Genomic DNA, 22,487 nt, shown 5'->3' with positions numbered 1-22,487 from the left:
GAGGGTGGTCTCCGGGAGCCGCTGGAGGAGCTGCAGAGACCGGGGATGGGCACCACGCGTCCGCGGCCTCCGGAGATGGTCCGCGTGGCACTGGTGCAGGAAGAGGAGGAGGACGAGGAGGACGAAGACGGCTCGGACGGCGACGGCGGCAGCGGCGGGCCGGGGGGGGCCGCGCCGGCCTTCGACGTGCCGTACTTCCGCTACATCGACGAGGAGGAGGAGACCGAGGAAGAAGAGTGGAGCAGCAGCCGCTCGCTCTCTTCCGCTGAGGATGACTGTGGCACCGACTCCTCTCCTGTTGTGTCCAACAGGTACGTGGTGGTGTCAGGGACACCCCAGAAGATCCTGGAGCACCTGCTGAGCGACTTGCGGCTGGACGAGAGCCAAGGAGCCATGCAGAGCAAGGAGTCTGGTAGGTGCCTTTACTGGTTGCCTCTCCACCCCTGGTTTACCCTTAGCCGGTCTAGTCTGCAACACCTAGACTAACCCCTGGTCTCCCCTCCCCCAACACATAGTCGCGTGTCGGTATGCGCGTAGAACACGGACAGGTTGTCACGAAGCAATGCCGGCTGTCCCTCGGCTCAGACTGCTCCTCCTGCGGTCTCTGGGGGTCGTAGAAATGCTCTGCACGGTTTACTTAGGGGCGTGGTGGTAGGACTCGGAGGACTAATTCTCTTGCTGAATGGAACGAGTGTGTCGCCATGTGTCTTGAGCGCCGGGCGGAGAGAGAGAGGGAGGGCGAGGACCAGATCTTATCCGATCACGAAGAGGAAGCGAAAAGATGCGCGACGTTTCGGAATGCCTCGCAGAATGCTGATGATCGCGGTGCCGTTTGTCATTACACGCTCGACTGGACTCGCGGGTTCCCTGGAACAGGTAAACAGCGTAACCGTGGTGACGGTAGCGCCTTGGCTTACGCGTCAGAGAGAAAGCGGGGCTTGGCCGGAGCCGCTGGCGCGCAGGCCGTGTTTACCGTTGGTTGTCCCGAAGAGGATCTGTGTCCGATCACCTTTTACGCAGGGAGTAGGAAGCACCGTACTTACACCCCTTCCCTGCCCTCGGCTGGGGCCGACTGCAGGGTACGGGACGCCGCGGCATTTTGTTTATAACGGGGGGGGGGCTGTGCTGGAGCATCCCAAAAGGGAGCTTTGTGGAAGAAGGGCGCAGCTGGTAGCGCAGTGATTGGAGCTGCTGCCTTCGGACCCAAAGGTTGCAGCTTTGAATCCCACCTCCAGCTGTAGCACCATTCAACAAGGTACTTACCCTAAATTGCTCCGGTAGAGTTTCCCAACTGTGTAGAGGGAATGGGACAGTTACTGTTGTGTCAGTGTAGTGTGTGTAGGGGTGGGGTAACGTTTGATCCTGCAGGTCCATTCCCTACACCTTGAACCCACTGTACTGAGGGTGTGTGAGCAGATCCATAGATGCGGGTGGTCCTCTCTGTCACGGGAATGCGCCCGGTGCCGAAAGCAATTGAAAACACCGCTCTCACGTGTCCCACATACCCACAGCGAGCTCTTTTGTTTAAGTTCCTTGCAATTATGACATTTTCTGCTCTCATTATAGCGGGAAAATGTCCCTCAAGGGATGGACGGCTTTACCTGGACTCGTCTCGTGACCGGAGACTCGAATCGATGATGATCAGGGCATGGGGGTTGTTAATCACTCGGTATAATGTGTCCGAGCTCCTGGGCTGCGGGTTCAAACCTGGGTCAGTCTGTGTGAAGTTTGGATGTTTTCTCTGTGCTCCTTCGAATGCTCTGGTTTCCTCCAACAGTACAAAGATGTGTTTTAGCTGAGCTGGGGACTCTAAATTGCCCGGTGTGCGTGTGTGAGAGAGAGCTCTCCTACATTGCTCTGGTGAACAAACTGCTTGTAGGGCATTTAGCACGGTGACCCTAACATTTTGTCACCTTTGACAGAGGTATCAGTTAAAGACTAGTTAATATTATTATTATTATTATTATTAGAAACTCTTCTCTGCTTGCCTGGTTCTGTACTGAACACAGCTGATGATCACAGGAGTATTGGCTGTGGAATAATAAACAAACCGTCTTGTTCAAGGCACGCCGTAGATGAACTAGAACTTGGCGATGGGGGCACAGGGGATAGAAAGCCTTCTTGCTCTAGTCGCTCCTGTTTACTATTTCTTTGTCCTAAGCCGTTAAAAGTGCGACGGACGCGTAGACGTCACGTTTGTGCGGAAACACCGATCCCCTGAGCGTGAAACGCGCCGTCCGAATCCTCCACGGCCACGCCGGGTAGCGACGGTGCCGCAGCCGGGGGGTCGAGAAGATACGCGGTCACGGATACCCTTCTAGCGTAATGAGGAAGCGGGGATCGCGGGATCCGTCGTGATTTATTCCGCTGAATCCAGATCGGTTTTCCAGTTGTTACCAGATTAGCTGCGCGTCGGCTGCTCTCTCTTTTACGTGTGTCGTGCACTCTGCTGTCGCTCTGTATAGTGCTCCTCTCCGAAATGAGGAATAACAAGTAATAACGATGGCTTTTTTTCGCCCAAACTGAATGAAAACTGCAAAGGCAACACCTGTCATTGTGTTTCCTCACTTTGTTGGTCCTCCTGTTCGCAGACCGTGAGTAAGGGGGGATTGCGACGTCTCCTGAGCTCCTGTACGGACAGACGGTGGACTTGATATCGCTGCAGGGTTTGCTGTCCTCCCCCCCCCAAACGCAGACGTCTCGGTGTATTCTTTGAAGCTGTTTTACCCCCAGGAAGGGGAACGTCTGGTTGAACGCCTCCACCCTACGTGGAGCGGCTCTGTCGGAGCCTCCGCTCTTGCGTTTTCGCAGCACATCCCACCGAACTATATTCCTGGGTTTTGGATTCATACGCGGAGAGTTGAGAATGATGTATAATTCAGAGGCGAATGAGAGCAGAGCCGTTGCCTCGCGCTCCGTAAATCTCACAGCTCTCCCCCCTGCGAACGGACCTTTCTGGAAAGAAAAGCCCAATTAGGCATTCCTGGATGGAGGGAGAGATAAGTCATCGGTGCGCATCCTGGAAAGCCAGCTGCTTCCCGCACAAGACGGACACACTGGGTGTATTATTCCTCGTCCGCGCCCTCCGGAGCCGCACAGAAGCTCCACAGACAGATGCTCGCTTGTGCTCAGCGCGGCGACCGGGGTGGGGTGCTTGCGGCTCTGTTAGCATTTTCCAACTCCTAATAAGGCGGACTAGGTTACGCGATGCGCAGCAGGCCCGTCTGCAGCCCGACCGGCCGAAACGGCTCGGCTGACTTTCGTTCGCGAGCCGTATTCGAACTCCAGATTCGTCTAGGAAAGAAATGGACACGTGGGCTTGGTCTGTCGATCTGATCAGCTCCGACTGCGGACGGTTCAAAGCTCTGCTCGTACTAGAGGGTTTAGAGCGCGAGCGCTTTAGTTCGCCCCCTTCGTTCACGTAGATTGTCATCTACGGCTTTGCCCGGTGACACGTTTCAGGCTGCGGATCGCGCAGAGGGGCCGCGCGGTCGAACCGCGCTGGGATCTGGAGTCCGTCTTCTCGACGATTACGTAGTCGTCCTGCCTTCTGTGGGGCGGAAGCCTCGGGATTTTCGATTTTTGATGCGCCGTACAAAGTTGGTGAGATGCTTTTGTTGTCCATGCCGGCTTGCGGCAGTAGATATCGCGCTACAGTTATTGATATTTAATTATTATATGGCTGGGAAATTTTTACCGCAGTGGTTTAGGGTAAGTATCTTGATGAAAGGTACTATGGTAGGAGGGGGATTTAAATGATCAAGCTTCCGATCCAAAGGCGACAGCCCCAATAATGAGTGTTTGTTCACCGCACGGGGTTGTTTTCACCGTGGGCTGGGTTACAGTCCACATCTGAGGTGGTGCGAGTTAAGGGAGGGGACGAACCGACGAAGGAAAGGTAGCGCGCGTGACGAGAAGCGGAACGGAACAGCTCTCCGCGAGAACTGCCGGCGAGATGGGGAACGAGAGCACGGGTGTGGCGGACCAAGCCGGTGTTGCGGAGCGTGCGTACCGTGTACAGTGACGGATTCTGTGAGATTTCCGTCATCGTGGTCTGCTCCATCCCGCTCTTCGCGCAGCACGTAAACGGACCAGAAAATGGAACAAAAAAAAAGGACAACAACACAAATGGCTGCTGTCGGTAAAAGGATGAGGATTAACAACAAGAGATCCCAGATTTAAGATTTGAACCTCTTATGTGAGCGGATGCGCTGTCGGGCTGTCGGTCCGGTCTGGTCCCGGACATCGCAAACTGGATTTCTGTAACAGACCGAAAAAAGGGCGACGTATTATAGCGCCCGTGCTGATCCGGTGCTCTCGTCGTGCCAGTGCGGTGCTCTGGTGACAAACAGAACTGCTGTCGTGCGGCGCCGCCCGGTTCTGCCGTAGAACGCAAAGAGGTGCGGTAGGCCGGCCGGATCGGCCCGGCTCCGCAGAGCCCCTCTCCTCCCTGCGTCTGTTTCCAGGGTGCCCCGAGGGTGACTCCAGAAAGCGCGAACTCTGTTGCACGGTGCGGCCTCGCGGCGGACCTCGTAGCGCTCTCAGGTGGCCTCGGATACGCCGTGTCACTTTGGGTCGGCCTGTCGCCGGCAAAGGCGAAGCACCCGGCGCCAACATCTGCTTAGCAAGCCGACTTCAGGGGGCGACGGGCCTCTCGTTGGCTTCCATGCGACGTGTGAAGATGACACAGCAGCGGGTCGGAGGCCTTTAAGGATGCTCAGACATGTTGCAGTACTGTGTAAAATATGGTGTTTGACAGCTGGCCAAGTATGAATGAGCACATGTGCTGGAAGGGTAAATAGATGGTGGAACTGGGTGTAACGAGGGTAAAAGGAGGTGTGATGGGATTTCGGCATCAGGAAGGTGCCTGGCTTGTCCTTGCCGGGCTCCTCGTGTTCCGTCTGCTCAGCTGGACGCACTACATTTATTCATCTGGGATAGGTACCTTGCCGAAGGGTACTGCAGCTGTAGGTGAGGCTCGAACCTATGACCTTTGGGTCAAAGTGCATTTTTTTTTGCGGCGCGAGCACAACAGCAAGGGGGGCTGTTCCCGAATATCCAGTGCGGGAGGTCCTGGGTGCGAAGGGATGAGTGAAGATGAGCGGATGCACGTCTCGGTCATGTTCAGATCTGATTCTTGTCCTCTGCCGGAGATTTAGTGCACTGATTGATGTAAGACAAGCACTTGCTCCTTGACGTGGACTGTTAAAGGTCCTGGCCCATCGTTGCCCGAGACGCTTCCGTTTGGAAGTACGAGCCACGGTTATCGCTCTTCACTCTCATCGATTGCGGGCGCTGAGCCCGAATGAGAAACGGGTGAGAACAAATTGGTGTTTGTTTACAAATAATTACGGAATCAACAACGTTTAAACCCCAACCTCTCCCTCACACCAGCATGGATGGCTGTTTTATTGTGTAATTGTTTTATTTACCATTACTTAGGTGATGACTTGATGGCCATGAGTCCATGATTACTTACAAATTCGGGTTTGTATACTGAGTTACTTTGTTATTTACCCACTTGTACAGCATCTATATGAGGTAAATCTTGCAGTGTATAAAGCAGGGTGAGCATCTTGAATAAGGTCACTACAGCAAGAGGTGGGATTCAAAGCCAAGTCCTTTGACCGCAAGGCGATGGCTCGAACCGCCGCACCGCCCGCTGCCTTTCTTTTGTCATGGATGAGGGTTCGCAACCCGGGTTTGGAGCTCGCCGGCGGCGTCCGCGAAACGCCGGACCTTCTCGTTCCGTTGCTGCTCGGGAATTCCGTTCTTTTATCGAATCCTTCGCGGTTAACGTCGCGAAGGGTCTTCGCGGTCTGCGTGCCTGTGATGGATCGAAACTGTCGAAGCGCCGGTGATGCGTGGAACGAACGGGCTTGTTTGAAGCGATGAAGACCGAGTAGCTGAGCTCCGGCATCCAGCCGTGCGAGAGCTGCGCTCCCCGCTCGCCCTGACAGGGCTCTCGACTCCGTGGTTTATCCCCACTCGCTCACTCCGCGACGAGCGATACGTCAAGCGCGGTCAAGCGGGCAGCACGGCGCTGGCCAACCTGCCCGAGGAGCAAAGACGACATTTGTTACTTTGCCCCCAAGGTCGCCGTAGGATGACGTTTCCCAGCAAGCCCAGGGTTTTGTCAACGCAAAGCAGCCATATGTTAGAAATGAGAGAAGGTCAGCGGTCATTAGTCAGCTGTTGTCCGGCAGTGACATATGGACACGGCGGTGATAGATGTTGGTGGGGCGGGCAGTAGAAAACAAATATACTAGGACTTTGACTGTCAAGGGTGCAAAGACAGAACAGCTGTACGCTTTGCCGCCGGACGTTGCACTTCGGTTCTAAATGTTCAGTTCATCCTCTATACTCTGTTAATGTGGTCAAGTGAAGTTAGATGACTGGTTACTTTCATACATGAACATGCATTAGCTGTGACGGCCAGTTTCTTGTATTTTTTAAATATTAAACATTTGAAAGTTGGCTTTTTCCCTCATCTATATTTGTGGCTGTGTATGTGTGACATTCAAGATACACTGGATAAGATGTTATATTCCATGTGCGTATTATAACCGGCTTCACCACGAAGCCACAGAGAAAGACATCCGCCATTGCCGTCATACATCTCCTCGACTCAACACCAAGTGGCTTAATCATCTCCTTGTCCCCCAACCACCACACGAACCACAGAGTACCAGCTTGGGTATTTCGTTGAGGTTGTGAGGTGGGAACCTCCCTTCGTTGATGCTTTGTTGAATTAGGCCTACGACACCCCCGGAAGGCTCAACGGTGAAGACCGGTGCCCCAAACCCACCCTCCTCCAAACACGTTAGATATTATATAAAATATGGACTGACATACTGTAAATGTGTATATGTATATTTGAAACTGAAATGACCGGAAAGTGTTCAGAGTTGTAAAGATACTTTTGTCCCTGTCTTTGTTTCAGAGATGCTGCTGGATGACTTCCTGTTGACCTACCTGGTGTTCATGTCCACCAATGACCTTTGCCAGGCCTTGCTGGGGCAATATCCTTTCGGTGCCGTTGGGCAACGACCACACGGGACGTGGATTAATGGCTGTTTAAAGAGCTGAAACAGCAGTGAGACGTAAATATCTGGGGGAAAAGGCGCTGCGTCGTGGGCACGAGACGAAATTACCTTTCCCAAGTTTCCGCATCTCGCCGCAGCCGTGAAACTCCGGCGAAGAGAAACGCTGGAGTGGCTCTCTGCGTTTGCACCCTCGCTGCCGTTGGACTCGTAAATGAACTTCAAGCGGAAAGAGCTCCGATAGTCCTTGGTCGCGCCGCCAAATGCGAGACCCAGAGGCCCATCGCTGTCTCGCCGGAGCCGACTGGAGGCGGTTTGATTAATCTGCGTCCTTTTCCCAATGATGGCCTGGGGCGGTTTCCTGCAGAGAGTAATTAGGCTTTCTTTGCTTTCCTCATGGTCTCATCCACCAGAGATGGGCGCCCGAAGACACAATCCCCCTGCCTCTCCCGGTACCCACCCACCCACACCTTGTGGAACAACTTTAATTTTAGAAAAGTACCAGGGTTAATTTGACGTGTTCAAGGGCACCGTTGCTTCGGAAACGACCAACGTTCCTCCAAAATAGCCATTAATTGGGTTTGAATTGGGATCAGTCGGTGTGGAGTTTGCGTGTTCTTCCCATGATCACACGGGTTTTCTCCGGGCGCCCTGGTTTCCTGCCACAGTCCAAAGACGTGAGTTTCAGGTGAACTGACGGCTCTAAATTGACTTTAAAGCGTGAGTGCGCGCGCTTGTCCTGTGATGGACCAGCGTCCCATCTAGGGTGTACCCTTCTTCGCGCCCTCTGTACTGGATGGGTGGATCCTGGTAAGGAAGGAAAGAATGAATGAATTTGAGGAAGACGAATCACATTTTTCATCTACTTGAGCAGTTAATTTATGTGAAATTTCAGCTCTAGAGTTTCTCAGTTTGTATATGGTTAATTGGAAATAGCTGTCTTTGAACCCCCATGAAGTGCACGTTCTCATCTGTTGCTCCAACCACTCAGATTGACCGTCTCCGCATTTGAAACGGCCGTTTCAGTGGGCGGCCCCACTGCGGCCGGTGTCCGGCATTGGTTTGCGCTCCTTGACTCCCCCCCCGTCCTCACCTACTGCACAAAGAGGTGCCGCGGGAAGGAGGAAGGGAGAGAGGTGCTGTACCGCAAACGCAAAGTGCTGCACCTGGTGTCTCAGTGGACCGCTCTCTACAGGGACTTCCTGCGTGAGGAGGAACATGTGAAGCTCTTCATGAAGGTGTGTCCCACAGCGCACTGTACGCTCACTGGAAAGTTGGTCGCATAGTTGTGGGGAGGGGGCAGGGCTGCAAGTACTGCCTAGAGTATACAAATGATGTGCTCACGCACACACACACTCACTCACTCACTTCTGGGAGAACTTTAAATTTAGAATTTCTCTCTGCCTACATAGGGGGTGTGGTGGCGCAGCGGGGTTTGGCCTGTGCCTGCTCTCTGGTGGGTCAGGGGTTCGAGTCCCGCTTGGGGTGCCTTGCGACAGACTGGTGTCTCGTCCTGGGTGTGCGCCCCCCCCCAAACCTTGCACCCTCTCTTGCTGGGTTAGGCTCCAGCTCGCCGCAACCACGCTCGGGACACGCCGGCTTCGCCCAACGTGTGGGTGTGTGTCTGTCCACATAGCAGGCATTTCATAAACTAATAATCTAATTAGCCATGTGTGAAAACGTGCATTGGCAACTTCACAGAAGGAACACTTATTTTGTATTTGGATGCATCGGAGTGTCTGGCTGCTGAACGCACGCACTGGTTGACTGGTTTCAGCACGCTGAATTGCATCGGTATCCTGTATGAATCAAAAGTGATTCCGCAGGTGCTGGATGAATGGGATCTTACAGTTTCCTGGTAGGAGCTTCCTATCATAGTGCAGCGAGCTCCCGTTCCAACCAGAGCCAGTGGCTTTTCTGCCTTTGTGCCTCCGGCGGACATTGAAACACCATTAAAACGATACCGCGTACAAAACAAGACCGAAACAATCTCAGCCGAGCAAAAGTAATGTACACTTCTGCATCCCTAATGTCACAATAGTTGGGGGGGAAAACTCAAGTTGGCCACTTTCCTTACATCGGCGGTATTTTTAACATTAGGTTCAGCACAGTGAAGCAAGATGTGTTTATGCACTCTGCCGCCTCCTGCCACCTGCTACCATGGCAACGTGATGGAGCAGAGGCCACTGGAGTGACGGTCTATTTGAGGATGACCGCCGCTCATTATTTTACACACGAGATAAACCGCTCGCCTTCCTGGCAGCGGTGAACAGGTATGGATGCAGAAACGTGTTTCCCAGGCAGTCTCCTCTCCGTACGGGTGCTTTGCGGACCGATGAAGTGGTGTATGGGTCCGGTGGTTTCTTATTATGGCCCCAATTCCCGCAATGCAGCAGTTTAATCAGATAGGCTGGTTGCAGCACTCGGGACGCTGGGTAAGTTCAGAGCCTCGAGTCCTGTTTGACCAAACACCCCAAGACTCCAAAACTTACTCATCCAAACAAGTGTATTTACTCACGTAGAGGGGGGGACCTCTGAAATTCATCTGCAGCCCCTTTTAAGACTTGATCGTGCAACTTTCCAAGTCCTGTTTCTTAGTCGGTATTCCAGTTGCGGTACTGGGATGTAAGCGTGAAGAACCGGTGAAAGGTGCGAGTCCATCTGGGCAGCCTGGGTAACATCTGTATTGGACAAACTGGACAGCTTGTGCTCTACATCTCTGGGAGCTGCTGCAGAGGAGCCGCGAGCACGTGGCGGCTCGTTGGGCACATGCTCTGTAACCGGTGCTCTAAAAGGCTTTATATAATTGCATATGTAATGAAAGGAGCGGTGTCTCGCTGCACGCCCAGCGAAGCGAAACTCATTTAGGGGGCGGTGCCCAGGCTGGGTACCGGTGAGGCCCCAGCGTACGGTCCGCCCGCTCTGACGCTACGTTTGTGTCCCGTTTACCCGCAGACCCTGTATCGCTACGTCCTGGACGACCTGTACGAGTACCCGACCCTGGAGAAGGACCTCAAGGAATTTCAGAAGCTGCTGCGGATGCATCGCAGACAGTAAGTGCCGGGCCCCGCTGTCCCGCTCACAACTGCTGACGTAACCCGGTGGGGATGACCCTTTTTAACGCTTTGCTGTCTTTTTTCCGTTCACGCCGATTGAGTCGATTTAAAAAGGAAAGATATTCTACAAGTTTCCAGATTCTTTGTCAGAGCAAAATTCCCATAGCACATTACATAAAGGCATCAAGTCAGATCTGCTTCGCATGGATCTTTTATCCCACAAAAAGCATTTAATCTCCCAGAAGCCAGAGTTCTCCCTCCGCGTCGTGCAGCACTTTCAAGTCGAGTGCGGCGTTTAGATGTGCGGAGAACAAGAGCGGGCGACTCCGGGGAGAGGACGCAACGGACGCGCCGGGTCGGCCTCGTGATTCACGCCGCCGTGCGCCGAGAACACGGCGGCCGTCCGTCCCGCCAGACCGCCCGGACCCCGGCACAGCTGGCGGCCCATCCTGCGCGCAGATGGGAAACACCCGGGGGATTTGAGGGGGGGCGCCACGGGGGGCTCTGCCCCGGGCCTTGGTGCCAGCTCGTCGGGTGGGGCGTGGTAGAAAGGAAGGGCTGTTTCTCTCAATCCGTTTTTTTCGGTTGACTTTTAAAGGACGCCAGCGTTCCTTTCATCATGTGTTACGTACCGGTGTATGTACGTAAGGTGAGACGGGCGGCACGGTGGCTAGAGCCATCACCTTGAAGTCAAAGGACCCAGGTTCCAATCCTTTCCGCAGCTGTAGTACCCTTGAACAAGGTACTTACCCGGATAGGGTAAGAATACCCAGTTGAATAAATGGGTAAATCATTGTAAGTAGTGTAGTATACAAGCCAAACATTGCAGGTTACTTTGAGTAAGGACTTTGGCTAAATGAATAAATGTAAGAACATTAAAAGAAGGTGAAGGTGGACAAAATGTGGTGAGGAGAGGTGGTTTTACCCTTTTGTTTCCTGGAAATGAATACCCTGTTAGAGTATTTCCAGACCTTTGACACCTGGGGAAACTGCCCACCGCAAGAGCGGCGAGTCGAACTCTTTCCGTCCGTGTTTTGCTCCATCCCCCTCGTCTCACCGCACATTGCCCGCTACGGTGACAGTAATCTGTGCCCAGGAGTGAGTCACGGGAGGCGGAGGCGGCGGCAGCACACGCTCTCCCCGTCCAGCCCACCGAGGAGCACGCGGTCCGAGCGGGCAGGGCCTCCTGGGTGCGGCCTGTGACATCCGTGACCGAGATGACTCGGGTGGCGGACGGAAGGCTGCTAGGAGGGTTCGCCGGACGTGACCTCGGCTTCTCGACTGCCTAACGTTGTCAGCTCAGAAATAAGCCCTAGGGTGCTCACGCTAATTGACAAACACGGGGTTCGAATACGAGTTAACGGAAGGAGGAAGATGTGTATTTCGGGACGGAGACGCACACATAGGCGACTGTTTGTTTAGTCTCCACTTCCCGACGGGGGAGGACATGAAAGCACCACCAGCCGGTGTCTGGACCGGAGGTCCCGTCTGATTGATGTCGTGTGGGGGCAGCAGGCTGGTCTGCGGTCCAGAGATGGACTGAATGCGGTCGGTGTTTACGCCCAGATGGAGGACACAACGAAGGTCGAGCGACGGCGCCCAAAGCAGCCTTTGTGTCCGAGAGGATGAAAAACGAGGTCCGTCCGAACCGGACGCCCGAACGGGACATCGCAGGTTCAAATGGCAGGAAGAGCGCAGGCTGCGTACCGTTCTAGAATGTACTCAGCAAGATGTGCTTGTGGAGGCCAGGAGATACTCGAAGAACAAAAAACTGGAAGTTGTGTAAGTTGCTTTGCACGAGAGCACGTGCTTAACCAAGCGATGCGGCGCCGCAGCACAGTGTCCCAGACTCGCCACGTCTGTAGGAATCAATCGCGCTGCCTTTGCTGGAGAACCGATTAAAAGGCCGCTATTGATCGCCGATGCTGGCTGGGGAGGCGTGACCCTCCCGTGCCGCGCGCTTACGTGGCTCGTCCGCAGGACATCAGTTGGCATGCACGACGGAACGCGGACAGTCGTATTCGCGGGAATCGTGTCGCTCTTTTTATTGACGGTGTGATGTGAGCGGCAGGGGGTTTAATTACGATTCAGGAGGTGATTCGCGAGCGTCACTTTTTCCTCCCCGAAGTCAGCCTCGCATTCTGCATGCAGCCCTTCGCATAAAATACATAAAATACACCGCAGCACAGTCACCGGTCCGGTGGCCCTTTGTAAACCGCTCTTCTCTTTGCCTCCTTTCTCTCCCCAGCACGGTTGATGAATACTCACCGCATAAGAAGGTAAGAGAATTTCATTGTGGTTATTTCTGACATTCTTTTTAACCAGTATTTCATGGTAAAATGGGGGGCGGGGCGTTCATCCGGCATGCTGACGAGCTCGACCGCTTTCGCTCGAAAGTGCGACAATTCCTGTGACGTAACGAAGCGGGTTTAGGGTCTTAGAGGGAGGTTGGGTGTAACGGTTGCTGAGAGAGTGCGGCATTTAAGCGTACGAAAGAGTCCGTTCCGGCCGGTCTCGTACCTGACCCGGAGGAGCCCGAACCCATACAAAAACATATGTTCGTAGGACGATGGGGCGAACCCCACAAATGAGATGTGTTTTGCGCGTAACGGGACGTGACCGTAGTTACTGGTGATAAGATGTTATCCCCGGTGCTCGATTTGTCGATGCGAATACGATTCGAACCCGCAGCCAGAACCCGGGCGTCCGCGCTCGGCGTCCCCTTCGCTCCAGGAGTCGCTGCTCAGCATTGCCATTGTTAGCTCATTTCCTGCGGGACGCTTTCCAAGAGCGCGATATTGAAAAGTTGTGTTTCTGACACAATGCACAGCACGCTCAGCGCTGTTCCTTTCCACCGCGTGCAGAATAAGGCCCTCTTCCACCAATTGAGTCTGAAGGAAAACTGTCTCCAGCTGCGAGGGATGCAGACGGAGCCCAGGGAAGGTAGGCAGCAAAGTGCTCGTTTCGCACGTCCGCGTGGCCCGGAGGCGTCACGAACCCCGCCGCCGTACCTCGGCCCTGGGAAAGCTTCTCGGGATCCGCTGCGCGGTTTTAACCGTCTTTTCTCCCGGAAGCCAGTGTGTGTAGCATCTTCACGTTGCGTGCAGTCTACGTTCAGCAGTACCCATCACTATAACCGTATAACCACTGGAAGTACTGTTCCTCTGCCTAGGATGTAATCCCATCACCATGTGTAAAATACATCGTTACTATCCTTAACCTTTATTTAGCAGACACTTTTCTACCAGGTTACTTATAGTAATAGGTTTGCACCCTGTTACCTTCAGCGATCTACATTTACATTTATTTATTTAGCAGACACTTTTGTCCAAAGCAACTTCCAATGAACTAGAGTTATGAGCCCACACACCTTATTCACCGTGATGACTTACACTGCTAGATACACTACTTACACTGGGTCACTCATCCATACATCAGTGGGACACACTCTCTCTGTCACTCACACACTGTGGGAGAACCTGAACAGCATGTCTTTGGACTGTGGGAGGAAACCAGAGCACTCCAAGGGGAGAACATGCAAACTTTGCACAGACTGAATGAGACTCAAACCCACATCCTCTCACACCACCTAGGCGCCGTGAGACAGCGTGCCTTTCACGTTGCCGGGTAGCCTTACTGTATCTGTCCATGGTACGTACCTCGGTCAGAGGTACTGCCCGGGCGTGAAGATTCAAGGCCCGCTCCCTTTAGTGTAAGGCAGTGCCCTAAGCACTAAGCTACCCGCTGGCCTGGCAGCAGACAACAGTTGGAACTCATTCATTGTTAAATGAAGTAGAGTTCAGAGCAGATGGTCACATGGCAGATATGAAGTACTCACGCTCTGCCAAGAAGTACATGGAGGGGCGAACGTTTAAGGTGCTGTGAATAATGGCATCTACTAAGCAAATAAATGGCTAATGGGTCACAGGGGACAAGGGTTCCAGATGGTGGCGAGACCTGCTGTCTGACTGGGTGTCTCTTCACCGCCCCCCCCCAGTCCTGTGCCGCGTGTACGTGACGGCGGACTCGTACCTGAGCTTGAGGACGAGGGCCACCGTGTTGGCGCAGGACCTGCTCCGGATTGTGGCCGAGAAGATGGAGCACAGCGAGGAGGACCTGGTCCTGGTGGCTGTCACCTACCCCGGGGGTAAGCGTTGGCCTCTACGGCCTGCTGCTAGAACGAAGAAGCAAGACCCAGAGCACCTGGATCGCCAGCAGCTGCCAAGCTCAGCGCTTCTTTAAGGAAATGCCGCTATATTTAGTGCTTGCTAAGTGCACGAGGTATTAATGCTTCTCGTCGCTGACTTAGTCGGGGCATTTTTTCTGCTTGGGCATTGCGGGATAACTCGTACTGTGTCCCTGTAGCATTTGCTCACAGCCCTGCACTCCACGTCTGTGCATAAGCCAAGCCAAGCTTCGACTTGACTGCGGATGGCGGTTGTGCCAGACGGTCGACTTGAGCGCGGTCTAAATAAGCCGCGAGTGACGATGCCCACCGTACCGGGTGCTGATGCAGAGTTGCAGGTCGCCTCCTCTGGAGGGAGAGGCTGTTGGGGGGGGGGGGTCTCATGGAGACCTTTGCTGGGTTGAGGATCTGGAGATGCTCTGCGGTATGCGAGAACCTTGGATGAGCGGATCAGTTGTTTCAAGCAGCTGGTCATCCAGGAGCGCTTGCTTAGGCGTCACGGGGTGGGGGGTGGTAAATCAGCAAATAGAAACTTTAGAAAACAACCCCCCCCCCACCCTCTGTGTGTATCAGTATCTCATGGTGTCTGAGCTCCTTCTCTCGTTCCACCTCTGCAGAGAAGCTCCTCCTTCAGCCCCACGACAGCATCTTCTCGGAGTCCCTGACAGCCCCTGGGAGGCTGCTGGCATGCAGGAAAGACATGAGCGAAATCATGGTACGAAATTCCCGTACCCGTCGCTTCTCGAACGCGTTCGTTTGTCAGCCCCGAACCTCTGCGACAGGTCCGTTTCAGGACTGACAATCTGAGAGGGTCGACGGTCAGAGGGACAGCGGAGGCGTGAGGTGTTCACGCTGTACTTGGAGCAACGAGTGCAGATTGCTTGTTATTTCAGCTCACAGGAATACACGCATTTAGGGTTTGTCCGTTCGGGTCTTGTGTTCGAAGGGCTGGTGGAGCCATGACTCCCCCCCCATTACACACACACATTTTCTGAACTGCTTGTCCCATACGGGGTCGCGGGGAACCGGAGCCTACCCGGCAACACAGGGCATAAGGCCAGAGGGGGAGGGGGCACACCCAGGATGGGATGCCAGTCCATCGCAAGGCACCCCAAGCGGGACTCGAACCCCACACCCACCGGAGAGCAGGACCCGGTCCAACCCACTGCGCCACCACGCCCCCCTTACAATGCAAGTAAAATAATCCACATTCCCAGGCGGACTGTGTTTCGAAGGTGCGGAGAGGAACCTAGAAACGAAAGTCCTCAGGGCAGCGGGACTTTCGCAGCTCCGGTCGCCAGGGTTCCCTCTGGGGCGGTTGGGTCGGTTCCGTTGGACAACGCGCAACCGGATGAGGGCACGGCGCGGAAAGGTTCGTAGGAAAACTCCACGAGTGACGTCCGCTGTTTGAATGTCCCCCGCAGAAGCCCTTGACGGACGGCGCCGAGCTCGGGCAGAGGGCCATCCGACTTCTGGGGCTCAACACCTGGGATGTGGCCGTCGCCCTGACCAACTTCGACTGGAGTCTCTTCAGCTCCATCCACGAGGTAGCGCACAAACCGCGCGTACGGAGCCGTCGCCAAAGAGCTCCACCCTCAGAGAGCGGGCAGCGGGGGGCTGTTGGTTTTCTCAGCGAAACCGTAAATTCGCGCGGCCTTTCCTTCGGCTAAGAGGGTCCGACAGCTGACGGCCCGTGAAGTTGCCGCGGTGTCGCGTCTCGCCGTCCCGGCAGCCTCACGCGTCCTTGCCGTGTCGCCCCCCAGCAGGAGCTGATCTACCACACGTTCAGCCGGCAGGCCGGCGGCGGGCGCACGGTGGCGCTGGAGCTGCTTCTGCAACGCACCAACGACGTGCAGCTCTGGGTGACGACCGAGGTGCTGCTGTGCGCCACGACGGCCAAGCGTGTGCAGCTCATCAAGAAGTTCATCAAAATCGCCGCCCAGTGAGTCTCCAGTCCGTGCTGCGCCGCGCGCACACACACACACACACACACACACAATAATTATCTATTACTGTTTATGATTATTTATCAATAATTCCATTCGCCTCTCAGCTGTAAAGCACAGAGGAATCTGAACTCGGCCTTCGCCATCATCATGGGTCTCACCACGGCGGCGGTGAGTCGCCTCAGTCAGACGTGGGAGGTAAGGAGTGTGCTCGTTGTCGCATTGCGTATCGCGTGTGTATGTGTGTGTGTGTGTGTCGCACCGCTGTGTTTGTGGGCACTTATTGTTAGATCTACACCGTTCTGCACTTAGATGACCATTAAATTCCACAATGGACAATGTGCTGTAGGTTCCGTTCCCTCTGGTGTTCACTTTTTCCATTTCCGCTTTCCAGAAAGTTCCAGGGAAGTTCAGGAAGCTGTTCTCGGAGCTGGAGCTGCTAACGGTAAGTTTACGGTGTGATGCAGGCTTTCGAAAACTAACTAACCCGTTGTTTACCTGACGCGGTTTAAGTTATTGTTAATTTTTTTTAATCTGCCCCCTTTTTTCCAAGGTCACTTAGGGTTGCAGTCAACTTTACAATGACCCATTGGCCATTTATACAGCAGGGTATATTTACCGTATCGGTTCAGAGTAAATGTTGAACCAAAAGATGATGGCCCTAGCCTCTGTGCCTCCTGCCGCCCTATGTTAAATGTTCATCAATAAGCAGTATATTTAATGCAATATTTATTATTTTTAAATAATTTCATACTTATTTTTTTCTGCTAACGTTAAAAGTCTGGCAGTATGTGGCATATCTGAATTACTAAATATGCAAATGGATAACACATCCATAACGTAAAGTTACTTGTGGGACCCTGTAGGTGAGCGCTGGCAGGGTCAACCCAGGAGGGGTGCTGCTGCGGCTGACACTCGTGTCCCATTTATACTGCTTTACTTAACCGATCCTTTTCTCGAAGTCACTTGCAGTGATTTACCCATTAACACAGTTGCGTAACTGAGGGTAAGTACCTTCATCAAGGACCCTACAGCAGGAAGTGGGATTTAAACCTGTGACCTTTAGGTGCAAAGGCAGTAGCGATAACCAGTGTGCTACCTACCCCGCCTTGCAGGACCCGTCCCTCAATCACAAGGCCTACCGGGACGCCTTCAAGAAGATGAAGCCTCCAAAGATCCCCTTCATGCCTCTTCTCCTGAAGGGTAAGGAGCTGCCCCGTGCTCTGCGGGTTCGAGCTCAAGTCGGCGCGTTCGCGTCTGCGTCGCTGCGTATCGGACGCTGACGCGTTTCTCGCCTCTGCTGGAGCTGCGCTCGTTCTCTATTTCAGACATCACCTTCATCCACGAGGGCAACAAGACGTTTCTCGATAATCTGGTCAATTTTGAAAAGCTGGTGAGTGAACCGAGCCCTGAGCCCTGGGCCCTGGGCAGCGAGTGGCAGGAAGGGCCTGTATTGTGCTTTACTTTTGTTTGGAAAACGCAGTCTCAGTGCGTGTCCCTCTTTCCCGCAGCACATGATCGCCGACACGGTGCGCCTGATCCGCCACTGCCAGACAGATTACATGGGTGGGTGTCCCCGTCTACGCGTGCCGTCAAAGGGCGGGCGCCCAGCGCTCGCAGAGCCCCCGCGTGCCGTGCGGCGACGTGCGATCCAAGTGGGGAAAGCGCGTGTCCCCACCGCACACCGCTGTGGGTCAGGCCGATTGCTGGTTTTAAAGGACCGGCTGGTGCTGGTGGTACAGCAAATGTGTAAGTGGTGTGAGAAGAAGGAAAGGGTTGTGATTTGTGAGCAGTTGGCGCCCCTACTGGTCACAGGTGGTACTTTCCTTTCTCTCTGTGTGTGTGTGTGTGTGTGTGTGTGTGTGTGTGTGTGTGTGTGTTACACAGAGACAGTGAGAACCAGATGCACTATTTCATATGTAAAGTTTTTATCTTGAAAATACTTTTATTACCCTTGATGCAGCGTCAGGTTTACTGCACATGTGTTCATGTGACACTAGACTTGCTAGCGTTGCTTCCCATTGTCTCTGACCTGCTCCTGTGTGTGCTACGCATATCTTTGAGTTACACTGCTGAGGCGATGGTGACGGCGAAGGACTGTGGCTCACGCTTGGCAGGACGATGGCATGAGGGGCTGGTCATGGTTCGGTTTTTCAGTGGCGGTGGCTGTGACGAGGGGGTCGGTGGGCGGTCATGTTGCAGAGGTGGACATTCAGCGCAAGATGGGTTGTCACCGCGGGCAGGATAGAACTGCTGCCTTTGGACCTGAAGGTCACAGGGTCGAATCCCACCTTCAGCTCTCGTATTCTTGAGCGAAGTACTTACCCTAAATTGCTCCAGTGAAAGCAACAGCTGGGTAAATCAGTGTAAGTCACTTTGGAGAAAAGCGTGAGCTAAATGGATAAATGTAGCGGTGAGGAGATGGTCACACCTGGTCAGACGGGTTGTCATGGTGAGGAGATGAGTACTGCCGGTGTGACGAGATGGTTGCTCGGGATCGGACGAGCGATAACGGTGAGGAGCTGGTGACTCGGGGCTGAGCGCGAAGCGGCGGGGGGCTTGTCGCTCCTCTCGTCGGAACGGCAGGAGGCCATTAACGGCACCGCGGCTCCCCCGTACGCAGGCCGTCTCCGTGATCATTTTGAGCAGGCTAATTCCAGACTCGGGGCTCACAGATCGTTCGGTCGGAACGCGGTACGCAGGCAGTGGCGATAATGGATGTGTTTTGAAGACAAATTTGTTCCTTTAATGACTCCCCCCCCCTTGTTCGGGCCCTCCGTGGTCTCTAAGGGACCCCTCTGCGTCATAACTCACCCCATAAGGCTGAAAAAACGCCCTGTCGTCCTCCCGCGGCCCACCATGTTTCACCCATTCTCACAGATGCTGAGGGAGAGGCGGGCATGGTGTGTGGCGCTGACGGCAGCTCCGCGGCCGGAATACCCTGCCGCCGCACCCCGTGGGCGTAGTCTGCTGATGTGTTTTCAATTTACGCATTTAATAGACTTCTCCGAGGTGGAACACACACGGGCAGCTGTGATCAGTAGATAGGGAGCCACCCCCTGCTAGGAAAACAACACAATGGAAGTGTTGTTCTGTCCCCCTCCTCCCTCACCACCCCAGTGATCCACTTAATACTGTAATGCAATTTCAGTAGAACAGCCTTGAAACTGATATATGTGCCTCTGGCGCCCTCTGTTGGCCAACAAGCGCTCAGTTATTAAAAAAAAACTGGATTTTCCTTATTTCATTGTGTGGAGTTTGCAAGGCAGTTATTTATATGTGTGTGTGTGTGTGTGTGTGTGTGTGTGTGTGTGTGTGTGTGTGTGTGTGTGTGTGTGTGTGTGTATTATTTGGATAAACGTTTGCGGTAAGGGGGCATGGTGGCGCAGCGGGTTTGGCCAGGGCCTGCTCTGTGTTGGGTCTGGGGTTCGAGTCCTGTTTGGGGTGCCTTGCGACAGACTGGTGTCCTGTCGTGGGTGTGTCCCTTCCCCCTCCAGCCTTGTGCCCTGCTTTGCCGGGTTAGGCTCCGGCTCACCGTAACCCCGCTTGGGACAGGCGGTTCTAGATATTGTGTGCCTTCGCATTGAAAAGGGAACAGGGGCATCAGAGCACTGGCATCTTCAATTTAGGGAACGTCAAGTGTCGTGCTTCTAATCTCGTGGCTGTGCCGGTGAGGCCGATCGGCCGTGACCCTGTGCGTTCCTCCCTACGCAGGAAATGAGGTGGCCCAGAGGGACAGCCCCGAGGTGCGCTCCTGTGTGCACTACCTCCATGTCATCGACAATCAACAGGTCCTCTTCGAACTCTCCCACAGACTGGAGCCCCGGGCCTAGGGCGGCCCTGCAGGGCCCACGGCGCGCGATGGGGAGCGGGAGGAGCAGCCCTACGCGCACGAGACGCAGTCTGCACGGCGTCTCTAGTCCACGCTCGGCCGCTCTGGGATCTGGGTGTCCGTTGCGCTCGCCTCCTCAGCCACTAGGGGGAGACAGACTCCTCCTCCTCCTCCTCCTCCTCCTCCCAAAAGCCCTGATGTGGAGGCTGCAATGACCAAAGGACACCCTTGCTTTTAGGAGCCCTGTGTCCAAACCCCGAGCTCCACACATGACAACTGTCAGATACACGCAGGTCCAATACACCGGGAACCGTGGCGTTTGGGAGGGAGGAAGCAAGCGTTACATTTTATGGACATTTAGGAGCGCTTTACAGTACCATGGTTTAGCGCGCCGTCGGGTGCGTGGATGGTCCCCACGGGAGTGCGAGTTCTTAGCCGGAGGAGAGCTCAGCTCAGCCAGGATAGTGGACACAGGGACAGGGGACAGGCGCTCCTTCGGGAGTCCTCACTCACTGACCAGGGCGCCTGGAGCAGCAGCAGCAGTATTAACTGAGAAGAGATGAATTTTCAGCTTAAGCGTATAGAGACGGACTCCCCTCACCGTACACTCTGGGCTGGGTTTAGCAACTATCTGCGCCTGTTTTTTTTTTCCTTGAACAGATAAAGCGGCGTACTAAATTAAACATGTAATGTTCATTGCAATTTAAAAGCAAAAAGCATTATCCGATTTTACCGTGTTGTTCCATCAAGACGAAAGAGGCGCGATAAGCTGGTGAACCCGTCCTCTCCGTGTTCCCCGGGAAGAGACCGTTGTGCGATCAACATGCACCACTTTATTAAACTTTAACCGAAACCACAGGCCCCTCGAAAAGGCGTTTCGGGGTCCGGGATACCAGCCTTTACACTCCGTTATGTATTGTAAGACGTAAATTAAGAGGAATTATTTTAAACTAAGGAAAGAGGACCCTGCCTCTTTTGTGCCATGTTTTCTATGTGTATAAAAAATTAATAAATTATTTATTTAGCTTTGTAGATGTTAATAATAATAATAATCGTAATAATATTTTTCTTTTAATTGGTGCCAAACAGAATAAAAAGCGAAAACGATTTTAAATGGTATGAGTAAGATTTTTACGCAGCTGGTATGCCTTATTTTGAACATTGGGATCTCGATATTGTCACGCGTCTTGCTGCAGTTACTGACCGGTGTGCAGGCCAGCTGTGAGGTGTGTGTTTTCACTAACTGCTTTCTCCTTGAGCAAGAAACCTTGGACAATCAGCCACGCTGCGTCAACTGCATTTCTCTACACAGGAAGCCCTTGGCTTTTTTCCCCCCCAAAATTAAGGACCTAGATGTTCGTAAAAGTGACAAGTTATAAGAATACACACAAAAAAAAAAAGACAGCCTTTCCATTTTGATATCTTAAGCTTTAAAAAGTTCCAGTGTAAGTATCAGTATTACTGCTTTGCTTTGACTGAATGGTGTGTTTACATGTGACATTCTCAGGACAGTCCTTCTACTCTCCATCCTAGAACATTTCCGTAAGCGGAGGTTGGCAGAGGCCAGGAACAGTCTCTGGGTTTTGACAGAAAGAGATGTGAAAATCTCGTTGGACTCTTTGCAGCCCTGTCCTCTCTTTTATGTGTAATGGGGGGGGGGGGGACATGTTTTCGCTAGATTTCCACCATGTAGTATTAATGAAACCTTGTAAAATGTCAGTACTTTTGTTTACACAGAACCCATGTAAATTTCCTGTAAGAAAAAAAAATGTTGTGAATATTGATTGACCTGTGGGGCATTAATAATTGTTATTTATTGGGGGAAAAAAATGTATTGGTATTTGTATGAGGATGATGATGATGATGATGATGTACACAAGCTCTGGACCATTACGAGCCGCATGTGGACGGGCGCCGAGTCGGGGATCCTGGGAACAAAGGGGGCTTTGAGAAACTCTATACCGTACAGTTGTTCTTTGAGAAATGATGTTTTGATTGTGGCCCTGATGAAGCTCTCTGAACAGCGTGCCATTTATTTCAGGGCTACCGACGGAAGGACGTCCCACAATGATTTCTCGTGCGTCTCCGTTAATTTCTCTCTCATGTACACAGAAAGGATCGTTTTCGTTGCAGCTTGCGGAGTTTTTTGGCAAGCAGGCCTGTTCTGTAAAACATTAGTTTAAAGGATGTGATGAAAACATGAGCAGTCAGCTAAATGGGAGTGTAATATGACGGTCTGTACTAACTCTTTGGAAACTGTAAATATACTTGCAGTGATTGATTTGTTATTTATATTGAAAAAATATACAAAGCAATACATTGACAGCATGACGGTTCCCCCCGACTTCCTGATCACAGCTCTTTTCTAATTATATGCATTTTTACAGTAATGGCAAAATTTACGAAAAATAATAAAAGGTTTTA

General features: G+C 53.1%; 1 protein-coding gene across 4 annotated transcripts in view; it reads left to right on the top strand.

Annotated features, from left to right (window-relative positions):
- Positions 1-22,487, top strand: part of rapgef5a (Rap guanine nucleotide exchange factor (GEF) 5a) — a 60,094-nt gene extending 37,607 nt beyond the window's left edge. For 3 of the 4 annotated variants that reach the window (XM_029248194.1, XM_029248193.1, XM_029248196.1), the window contains 16 exons: positions 312-412; positions 6,944-7,022; positions 8,137-8,281; positions 9,999-10,096; positions 12,348-12,378; positions 12,964-13,042; positions 14,097-14,246; positions 14,903-15,000; positions 15,710-15,832; positions 16,049-16,227; positions 16,339-16,429; positions 16,626-16,676; positions 17,347-17,434; positions 17,560-17,624; positions 17,743-17,797; positions 19,946-22,487. In XM_029248194.1, coding sequence (XP_029104027.1) covers positions 312-412; positions 6,944-7,022; positions 8,137-8,281; positions 9,999-10,096; positions 12,348-12,378; positions 12,964-13,042; positions 14,097-14,246; positions 14,903-15,000; positions 15,710-15,832; positions 16,049-16,227; positions 16,339-16,429; positions 16,626-16,676; positions 17,347-17,434; positions 17,560-17,624; positions 17,743-17,797; positions 19,946-20,064 — 1,552 coding nt within the window. In that variant the 3' untranslated portion in view covers positions 20,065-22,487. The remainder of the gene's footprint in view (positions 1-311; positions 413-6,943; positions 7,023-8,136; positions 8,282-9,998; positions 10,097-12,347; positions 12,379-12,963; positions 13,043-14,096; positions 14,247-14,902; positions 15,001-15,709; positions 15,833-16,048; positions 16,228-16,338; positions 16,430-16,625; positions 16,677-17,346; positions 17,435-17,559; positions 17,625-17,742; positions 17,798-19,945) is intronic. The other variant, XM_029248195.1, reaches the window with a different exon arrangement.

The sequence above is a fragment of the Scleropages formosus genome, chromosome 23 (assembly GCF_900964775.1).
Source record: "Scleropages formosus chromosome 23, fSclFor1.1, whole genome shotgun sequence".
In the NCBI taxonomy this organism is placed as follows: domain Eukaryota; kingdom Metazoa; phylum Chordata; class Actinopteri; order Osteoglossiformes; family Osteoglossidae; genus Scleropages; species Scleropages formosus.
The sequence above is the reverse complement of the archived record's forward strand: the minus strand, read 5'-3'. Positions and strand labels throughout refer to the sequence as shown.